Raw genomic sequence first — 10,963 nt, forward strand, 5'->3', positions numbered from 1 at the left:
AATATAGATAAAATATGATAGATTAAATAAAAAAATATATCAAATATCAAATATACAAATAATGATAAGAATACTACCGGTATCCTTTCTAACACCCTTTAATACCCAATTAGTCAAAATTTATTAAAAATTAGGAGAGAGAGAGAGAGAGAGACAGAGAGAGAGACAGAGAGAGAGAGAGAGAGAGAGAGAGAGAGAGAGAGAGAGAGAGAGAGAGAGAGGGAGAGCGGAAATAACTATTCCGTAGCTAGCAATATTTGCAAAATAAAAACTATTCAATTGCCATGATTGATGCCTCAAAATGACAAATTATATCACTAACATGTAGACTGTCTAGACTCATGCCCACGAATCCATCTTCGCATCAAACAAAATTTGGGCTTCATATGTTTGCAGATATACCAAGTGTACACTTACGCTTTGATTAATCTAAATGCATTTACTTTTGACTAAAAAAAATGTATTTACTAGCACCTGTCAGCACCCTACCATACGCATCAACAGAAGAACATGGAACTCCTGACATTCTTATGCAACCTTGGAAGCTCTGGAATGGGTATGTTTCCCTCTGAATCAGAGGTTTCTAATAAATCATCAAAATTCAAAAATTGTCCCATCTGAGCTGCAGCATGGTGAGCATAGGATACGGGTGCCACTGAAGGAGAAAAAAAATGAGGGAAAATTATTATAATACATAAATTAACCACTTTTCTCATGAAAAAGACAATTCTTATAGTAGAGGCGTAGATGAAATTACCAACTGAGGTTGCAATGGTACTCCTTTGGTTCCTGAAATAATTACATGCATTAATACATGGACAATTCAGAGGTAGGTGAAACAATGTATAAACAAAAGGTAGAATTCATACACATAGGACAGCGAATAGATCAAATCTTGTAAGCCATCAGCCGAGAAACCAATCTCATCAAGTAGCACATGATAATGAACAGGCTTAGATGTACCCTATTATTTGATGAGGAAACCCAAAAAATAAGGCACATTTAAAAAGATGAAACATCAGAAATTTAATTGGCAGTCAAATATTTGACTATCACCACATGCTACTAAAATGCTTGTAAAATGAGAAAAATAAAAGTGTGGAAGCTAGATAGGTACACTTACAATCATCCCTGCATGAGCACACATGTAGAAATCATAATTTCTTGGATGGGTGATCGTAGTGTCCACAACTGTCCCTGAATAGGAAAATTTATATTACAATGATCCTGTGTGCTACCTGTATGCATGTGAACAAGAGAAGTAGCATACCAGGAGAAACATTTTCCGGTCCATTAGCTAGAAACAGCTTAACATGATGATTTTTCTGTGCCACAATCACGGTGAACTTGGGAACATTAGTCTCACCAAGATGTTGATAGGCCTGAAAATAGAATAGTTTATCATCATCCTAAAATTAGGAAGCATTAATATAGGAGCATCATTTAATTGGATGCATGTTTCAAGTAGCCTTCTTTTTGGTGAACTATTTTTTCAAAATTTACAAAATTGTGGTTATTTTACTTTAAGAAAAGCTTCGATTTGTTAAACAAAAAATAAAAATAAAAAATAGGAGGCCCTGGAGAAAGATATTAACATTTCCCCATTTTTGTATTTAACAAAATGAGTAATCCATACTTGGCACCCGAAACAATATGCAACTATAAGGGTTCCAGCAATCAATCAGATGATCAAACTGGACAATGGAAGAGTTGCACTGTAACCTTGATTATCTGGTTAATCTCGATATCCAAAACTTGTTTAAATTGTGATTCACTAACTCCGTCCCTGAACATGAAAAACACAGTTCAGAAAGTAAATAAATACTTGATACTTAACAAGTGATAAAGGAAACTGATACAACCAAAATCCAGAAGTGAGTCGATATGTCATAAAATTTGAAGTTAATAACCACTCATCTAATACTGGCAAAATTCGTACTAATTTTAGATATAATTTGTTGAATATTATTAGTTTCCTTAAATTAGACACAATATATCTTTGATTCAGTTATATAAATTGTATTTATTCATGTATATAAATAAACATCTGTCACAGTCGGTCAAGGAACTGAAAATATAAAATTGAGCACCATTAAATTACATAGCAGGTATTAAAACATATAAAATTATACCGATCGCACTGATTAACAGCCACACATAAATTCACAGGAAACACAAACATTTTTAAGGGATAGTGAATCCTGCACTCACTAAACTGCATTTATATACAAGGAATTACTTCAGAAAAATATAAAATAAAAAAAGGTGTAATTTTCAGACAATCCAATCCTGTACAGCCAATAGAAATTGGCAGGGATACAAAGGAATCAGCATTACTCAGTAGTATTACAAGATAATAAAATTAGAATAATTGTGGAAAAATATCCATCTCATAAGTCAATCCAACGATGCTAATGTTCTCAAACTTAAAAACAAAAAAAAAACAAAAAAGGAAAAAAATATAGTGGTAAAAATTATAATATTAGCAGTTAACCATACATTAATGAATTTTAGATACTATAACAAGTTTATTTCCCAATGAAAAAAAAAAAAAGAAAAAAAGAAACTGTAATAGGTTATCTATAAATATAACAGTGATATATTTATAACAATTTAGTTCACCGAAAGAACATATATGACAGGTTATCTATAAATATAACAGTGATAGAATTGGAATGATACCTGAAGACAATAAATTGAGTTGGCTTGCGTCCATTACTTGATTGATAGAAATCTAAAAGCAATTCTCTGTAAGAAAACATCCAAATATTAATCTTTTTGAAGAATTTGATGTACACATGAGCAAGCCACGATAAAATACTAATGTCACCGTATTACATCTTGTAAACAAAGTTGTGAAGCAAAAAAACGTATATAATTGTCCTAACAATATAATAAACAAAAAATATTTAGGGACAATGCATACAGCATTGATAGTATGCAATTATCCTAACAATATCATATAACAAGGATTTATGGACATTGCATACAGCATTAGTAGTATGTAATTGTCCTAACAATATAATATAACAAAGATTTATGGACAATACATACAGCATTGGTGCGATACACGGATAGGCATATTGGATGGAACACTGTTAAAGAAATTGTTGTGACGAATTAATCTAGTGTCAGAAAGGGGAAAAATCATTTTTTTCATTCAGAGAAGTTTCACATCATTTGTCATAAACCGAGATGAAACAAAAATACACTAAACTAATCATTTGATCTTTATAAGTGACCTTCCTTTAGGAATCAGCCCCTGTATGAAAGGGGAAAAGAAAAATCAGTGCCTCTAGACGTATAAGAACTAAAAGTAAAACTTAAGAAACATATTACAAACAGGGACCAATGTAGGGAAAATAGGAACTAAACGTAAGACTTTGTCATACATGGACTGATTCCTTACCTTTATGGACCAAATGATTGGTTTAACCTAAATCCTAACCAGATCTTTTACTGTTTAACGTTGTAACTCCATATATGGTATCATAGCTGATTCAAAGACTAGTTAAAGGAGGGTTGCTTAACAAGCACTGTAAAACTTGTTGAAACCCCACAAATGGATCACTCATGACTGGTTGTGTTAATGCTATGTCGTTACCCAAAGTAATGTGATGTATGGCTCATGTACAATGTAAAATGAGCTAGAATCAGTACATCAGCACCTGAATGTAGTATTAAATGAGTAAGAGTACTCACATTTTTTTTCTGGATGAATGAGGGAACAGAAACTAGTTCAGTAGTGTTTGATTAGGTTTGATACACTTTGACAGATAGAAGTCTTTGGAGACGGTGGACACCATGATTCGGCAAATGATTAAGATCACGTGTCTTCAAGAAACTAAATGGATTGGAAAAGAAAGCTAAAAAGCTATAGACACTACAGAATTAAACTTTAGTACTTGGGAAAAGTTGGAGGCAAGTATGTTGTGTATTATTGTAGACAGAGCTTGGAAGGAGTGTGGTACATATAGATCTAGAAAAGATTAGGGATGTTAAATTATCTTTAAGGGGGGAATTTGGTATACTGAAAAGATTTTCATGAATGAGAATCATGATTCCTAGGAATGATCAAAATCTATTTGGTTGGTCATAAATATTTTTGAAAATATTTATAAATGTCATTTAAGAATGAAAGAGTTTTACTGCATTATATAAGAAAATAGAGGTAATGTAACATTTTTACTACATTAAATTTTTCCTTTTGTAAATAGAGCTCCTTTTGGTCCTCTTTCAAGCCTCAATTTGCCTTTTAATCTCTGCATGGTGGGTCTGATTATACTTTGGTGTTCTAGAAGTTATTACTTTCTAGAACTAGGGGTGGACATAGGTCCTGAATGATCCAAAACAAGCTGAAGGGGGAAATGATAGAATATTGTATATGGACTCTAATTTGGAGGGTACTTTGGAGGGCATTTCCCTGCAGGTGCTTTTTGTTAGTGGTACCCACAATTTCACTACTCCGGTAGTGGTTTCCACTTTGGGTTCATAAATGGATTCATCCAAAGCAGGGGGCATTTGGTTGGGGGATGGACAACGAGCTATGACTATGGGGAAAAGTGTTGGGTTGATCTTGCACATAGGGGAACAAGAGGTGACCTTGGATGCTTATGTGTTGGGATTAGGAGGTGTGGATATTATTCTAGGTGTAGCGTGGTTGGAAACATTAGGGTCCATCTAAAATATTCTATTAGGAAATATGAGTGGATTCAATTTTTCCATGTTCCATTATTATTTTAATAATAAATCCAATAATCTGATCCCAACCAACCGAACATGAGTCGGGTTGGTTCGATTTGAGTTGATGACAAAAAAAGAAAACCAAACAAATCCAAACTGACTACAATTAATCAATTTGGATCTTTATGTCCCATGAGTCTAAAACCGTCAACATGTACCTTATCTTTATTTAGAACCTTGTTAGAAGAAAATGTTGAGTTCTAGTCATATTTTTTCGATCTCTGGGACCCCCCTCCATCACCTCAAAGAAACTCAATGCGAAAAATTATGTCTTGGTTTGCTTATGTGGAATCATGGTTTCTTGTCAGGGATATCATGATTATTTACAAAAAGAACTCAGGGAAGTGTTAACAGAGTGATCAGTGGAAGAAGCTTGATTTTCAGATGACTTGTGCAATAGCAATCTGTGGAGCCAAACATATAAGAAACTACCAAGAACTTCAAAACTTGCAACTCATTATGGAAAAATTCCTAAAGTATCTTTGCTAATGTTATTCAGCATCTATATGATTCTCCACAAAAACTAACCTCTCTAAAACAAACCAAACATTATATGATTTCATATTACACTCAAGCCCAATCTATTGAGGAAGAATTGAAAATGTTTTTGAAAGCTAATTTGTTGGAAGAAATAAAAAACTTCACAAATTGTATATGGTGCTGGTCCTCTGAGAAATGAATTCAGACTATGAACGTGTTTAATATCTACATCTCTACTGTACATTTTTACTCTAACCTGATAATACCATCATCACTCCCATTTTCCAATGGCTTGAATAGAGCATCAATCATCTCCAACTTAGATGCCTGCATTCTCACAGTTGCTCTATACCTTGAAATCAGTGGCCAATGCCGAGATCCAACAACCTACAATTATACATCAGAATAATATGCTGCAGAGATAACAAAATGTCCAAACAGATAAAGGTACTAGAAAAATCTAGCTTTTTTGTAACAGTAGCAACAAAGATAAGGGAAATACAAAGCCAAACTAGCCTTACAGCTGCTATTGATGGAATATCTGATCGACCAAGTGAACTGTGAGAGACATCCATCCCCAAAATCATTGTTGGGGTATCTTTAATCAGGGGAAGATGCCCAGAATGCTCTATTGCCAACAGAGAATTTATTCCTCCAAGCTATATTGAGGGCATGAGAAATTATTTTAACTATGCAATATGCATGATGTTACCAAGTCAAAATAACTTATGTTTGTACAACTATTGCAGTTATAAAATACTCAGTTACCTTAGAATTGATTTTAAGAAGTACATTAGTAAGGTATTGATCAGTGATCTTGAGAGGAGGGGAAATGCACTGTGTGACAACACCAATTTCACTCAGACACTTCTTTTTCCAAGGCCCTAAAGTTGATGAATGATCATAAGTTGAATAAAAAAGATTTGATGTAAAAGAAACTATTGAACATTTGCTAAAGATATACCATATATATCACAATTTTTCCTTTCTGGCAGAACACAAAGAATCAGGTTCGGTTCTCTTGTAAGTTTTGATGCAAGCAGGTCAAACATTCTTTCAACCCTTGTAACAGGATTAGATTTTCTCAACTGTGGTTCCTCCTCTATCAAAGTATATGGCCTTTCAATGTTCTGTGTAGGTATTTAAGTACATTTGAAACAGATTAATCAAATACAAAAACAAGAAAGCAGATGTATATAGCATCTCACATAAGAATTTAATGACAGGTAACATACAATTCCCTTGCTCATTCCACATCTGATCAGCTCCCTTGAAATGTAACTAGTATCACAACGTGCAGAAAAGTTTACAACAGCCCAAAAATCGATATGCGATGGTTGTAGAAGTGTCTATAAAAAGGAAGTATAACATCATTGATTAATAAACTAGTAAACCAAATTTCAGATAACTCTAAAAAAAGGCAGTCTTGAATTCTTTCTAAATGTAAAAGTAATGCAATACCTTCTTATTAAAGTTCCACCTTCCACTATTGGGGAAGCAATCATCATTCTTACCAACCTTCAACTGTCTCAAGTAGAATTGCATCAATGTGTGTGTTTAATTCTCGAATAATTGAAAGAAACCAACTCCTTTTCACCATTTTCTCTGTTATTTCCTCAATTATATATCCTTATCCTGTGCACACAAAAATGTGAAATATATAATTGACCAATGCGTACCTTTGGTGTCTCAAGAACACGACCTTCAACCAGTGTCAATTGTTTCTCAATAGAAATGCCACATGCAGCAAGAACAGGATCATCATCGTAGCAATAATTTCCTACAGCCTATATATTTTAATGAGCTTAAAAAATTAAAGATAATAATAAACAACATATCAATAATTATAAACTTACATTTTTCAGGATTTTGATTCTATCTTGAGGCTTTTGGCGTGATTTTTCAACTAAAGATGCTCTTTGCATTGGAGATAATATCTTTGTATACCGCTGGAGGGAAACAAGTGCACATAGCTACTCCACCAATAGTAAAGAAAAAGGAAGAAAACAATAATCAGATATAATTGGTCCAAAGGGCTAAACTGTTGAAGCAAAATAATATAATTGACATAAAATAAGAACCATAACAATGTTTAGCCAAGATCAAAAATCAGCAAACCTCCAAGGGAAGGTAAATGGGCCGATTTGGCTTCCCTACATCAAGACATGGAAGATAAGCAGATGAGGTCAGCTCTATGCCACGATGTTTGGCAAAATACTCATATACAGTAATATCTACTGTCTGCCCCTCATTATTGCCATTATCGGTTTTAACCTTCATACTAAAACTGCAAAAGAAATCGGGCTCAATAGTTTTTTTGGGTCAAGAACCATACGCTTTTGTTTTCCCTTTTTCAAGTAAATATAATAAACACTTGACTTTAAAAAATAAAAAAAATAAAAAATAAAAAAGAGCACTTACAGTTGTTGAATGCATGGTTTCTCACTGAAGCCATAAATTTTAAATTTCTGGTTACTATGAGTTGCTTGCACCCTTAAATTTTTAAGCATTTTTTTGGCCTACAGATTACAAAGAAATAACATCACAGGTAATCACTAATGCAAATTCATGAACCATATGCACAAGTTTGTCACCTTTGCCCAGTCAATATAACGGGGTTCCCTCACTTGCTGGTTTGCTAACAGAAAATCAACTACAGGTCCAGGTTTTATGATCATAGTTGTTGAAACATCTAGGGAAAAAAAAATTAATGTAAGGAGGAAAAGAATACAACTTTGTGATAATAAGATTCCAAGATGTGTGAAAGCAGTTCTACCCATATTGAAAGACAATCCTCGCTGTGTAGGACGAAAACTTGAATGAAAACCCGAGACTGCTGTTACACCAGCCCCAATATCGGTGAAATTTCTTGAGTCATCATGAAAAAAAGATTGCCTTACCAGGAGACACCCACTTCACATTCAAAAGAAATGGTTCTCAACTAAGTTAGACCAAAGAGGTTGTTAAAATTTAAATTCCATTCAAGAAAACATGAAGACACTTCTTTGAATTTTATCTTTAGAAGATGTATGGGTACCAATTAGCTGCGCGCTGCCTCATTACAATATCAAGCACTCTCAAAGCATCTGACTCGACCTCTTTGAGGGCAATGGACTGCAGGGGTATTTTGGCAACAAAACTAATCTCCACTATGAATGTCTTTGATTGAAAAGAATGTTTTGACCTTTTTGTTTTCTCACAGAGGCTTCCATTAACACCGGGACTCTCAGCACTACTGCTAGAATTGAAAAACAGCATAAGCTTTAAGGGGAAAATAAAACATGACACAACTAAGACAATCATACAAGAGTTACCATTTAGTAAAAGACTCCTCCAGCAACACCTTGAATTCATATTTATTTAGCGGCAGAGGACCCACTGTGTACAAAGCTCTCCCTCCATCATAGGCAAACCTTTTGCCACCAAGTTCAGAAGAGTACATTTGATAAAGTCTATGAATCACTTTTCTCCAAATTCCCTTGCTTTCAACAGCTCTTTTATCTTCGAAAGTAATAGTAACCTGGAAAACCTTGAATAAGCTAAAACCTAAGAAAAGGTAAATTGCAGAGACGGAAATACTAAACATACACTATACTGGAAAAACATTGTGTCTGGATTTGGAGCATTAACATCAACTTTGAAAAGATTCACAAGTAAAGGTATGCGTTTCCCTGTGGTCCCAATCCCATTCCTACTGATAATAGAATACTTTGTAGGAGCCATTTGCTCCGTTTCCAAATTATGGAGCACATCAGCAGATGATTGGCGTGAAGCTGGAGGCTCGGCAGCTTCTTCAATCTCAGGAACTTTATCTGTCATTATTCCCTTTGCTACATCAGCAAATGAAGCCGGAGGCTCAGCAGCCTCTTCAATATCAGGAACTTTATCAGTCATTCTTCCCTTTGCTACAAATGTCACTGTGAAACATCAATCAGAAAAAGACAGACCATATTTAAAATTCAAAGAACAGATATAATCTGTTACCAATGACAGTGTAAAAACATCAATCACAAAATGACAGACCATGAAGTGTTCCAGTTGTAAAATTCTCAGAAAAATGCTTACAACTTTTCCGCCTAAAAGTAATTCAAATGCTAGTTTGACCCATATGAAACAAACACTGCATGGAAGTTCTCTAATGCAACCCATTATCTGCCCTATGAGTAGTGGCATATTTAGATGTAGTTTTTCACTAAAAGATAGTGTCATATACAAATTATAACATTAAGCTGGTGTAAAAAAGAAGAATATTTCCACAAAGCACCATCGGTCTGTAATTAAAAAAAAAAAAAAAAACAGGGAAAAAACAAAAAAAAAATACGCCTCTTCTATGTTTAGCATTGACCGTGGTAGTTAGTATCGCATGAATCTCAATACGATATAGATGGAATTGGAAAACGATGTGAATCATGCTGTATATCGTTTTTGTTCTTGTATCACACATTGAAATGGTTCAAAAGAGACAGCTTATGCGAGACCTGTAGGCTCCAAGGGCCATCGTGCTTGTCTGTTGCAGTGGAGCGACCATTCTCACAGAAAGTTTGACAGTCACTAAATACATGTACAGAACATTTAAATACAGGTACTAATACACAAGCAGTTTAACTCATATCTATGCACTAATTTCATAAATTCACAAGGCAAATGAATCAGGTAAAAATTTTATAAATAAAAAATAAAAATAAAAAAAGGTCCGCAACCGCAATTGCAGCCGCATTTACTGTCATTTCCTACAATATCAAGAACAACAGCAAAACCTCAACTACAATTTTTTTATCCATCAAAATTACAATGACGATCAAGTATGTTACCGCAACTCCCAACAACCGCAATCACAATGTATAACCAGCAAGAAAGAGAAAACTAGAAATCATAATATGTGAAAACCTAAAACACCAACTATAAAAACAAAAACAAAAAAAAACTAAACAAAACATTATTGAAGGTTTTGATACAACAGAACAGATATGTTGTTGCTCTAATTAGGATAATGATTTTGTTGAGGAAATGAGCAGGAAAACCACCCCAATTGTATTTAACACCTTCATTTTTCCTCTCCTCCAAACAACAGTACACAAAAGCATAGAAAAGCAGGCTCTCAAAAACCCATTCATTAACTTGAAGAAAAAATATGAAGAATGTGACCCAACATGCAACAACAAATAAGAAGAATAGCAGAAACGAAGTTACCTACATTTTACAAAATTAAGCAGCGAAACACAAACACAAACAAAGCTAATGCATGCAATAGCACTACAACTTACAAGTTCAAACACGTGGCTGCGATCAAACCAAATGCAAAGAAGACGAATCGATCGCAGTTGAAGGGTAGGGTTTTGGGGAAGCGAGAAGAATTTCAAAATTGCATAATCGAACTCTTCGTTTCGTTTTTAATGCTTCAAGTCAAGAGGGGAGGGAAACCACTTCGGCTAGCACTCTCGCTAGCACTCTTACAAATTTATGAGTATTTAATAATTAATTAATGGAAATTGTTATCTTACCCATGAAAACTGAAGGATTTTGGTACAATACATTATGTGAACAAATAAATTTTAAAAAATAAATTCAAAATAATATAAATTTTAGATTATAAATTTGTATAAAATAAATCAATCAAAAATACTAATTCAAAACAAAATAACCAAAAAATTAATTTTCATAACAAATTTTATTTATATCTGACCAAATTAAAAAATTAAAAACAAAAAATTATAATAATATTATAAAAACATTAAAATAA

The 10,963-nt window shown here is 33.7% G+C and overlaps 1 protein-coding gene across 3 annotated transcripts; it reads right to left on the bottom strand.

Annotated features, from left to right (window-relative positions):
* Nucleotides 1-256: 256 nt before the first annotated feature.
* On the bottom strand, nucleotides 257-10,647 carry AGO6 (Argonaute family protein). Of its 3 annotated transcripts, none has more exons than XM_020347508.3 (23): nucleotides 10,488-10,647; nucleotides 8,812-9,128; nucleotides 8,538-8,743; nucleotides 8,261-8,461; nucleotides 8,000-8,136; nucleotides 7,818-7,915; nucleotides 7,645-7,742; nucleotides 7,342-7,510; nucleotides 7,080-7,196; nucleotides 6,903-7,010; nucleotides 6,685-6,747; nucleotides 6,459-6,572; nucleotides 6,188-6,353; nucleotides 5,992-6,107; nucleotides 5,745-5,882; nucleotides 5,480-5,610; nucleotides 2,683-2,748; nucleotides 1,723-1,786; nucleotides 1,271-1,382; nucleotides 1,124-1,197; nucleotides 870-964; nucleotides 758-789; nucleotides 257-655 (listed from the first exon to the last, which is right to left on the bottom strand). In XM_020347508.3, the coding sequence occupies exons 2-23, from the start codon at nucleotides 9,115-9,117 to the stop codon at nucleotides 498-500; spliced, it is 2,769 nt and encodes a 922-aa protein (XP_020203097.2). In that variant the 5' UTR covers nucleotides 9,118-9,128; nucleotides 10,488-10,647; the 3' UTR covers nucleotides 257-497. The 3 variants fall into 3 exon arrangements, with proteins under 3 accessions (XP_020203097.2, XP_020203105.2, XP_020203091.2); XM_020347516.3 differs by having other exon boundaries at nucleotides 8,261-8,458; nucleotides 8,812-9,140; XM_020347502.3 differs by having other exon boundaries at nucleotides 8,812-9,140.
* Nucleotides 10,648-10,963: the final 316 nt, after the last annotated feature.

The sequence above is a fragment of the Cajanus cajan genome, chromosome 8 (genome assembly GCF_000230855.2).
Source record: "Cajanus cajan strain Asha chromosome 8, NIPB_CcT2T_4, whole genome shotgun sequence".
NCBI classification, from domain to species: domain Eukaryota; kingdom Viridiplantae; phylum Streptophyta; class Magnoliopsida; order Fabales; family Fabaceae; genus Cajanus; species Cajanus cajan.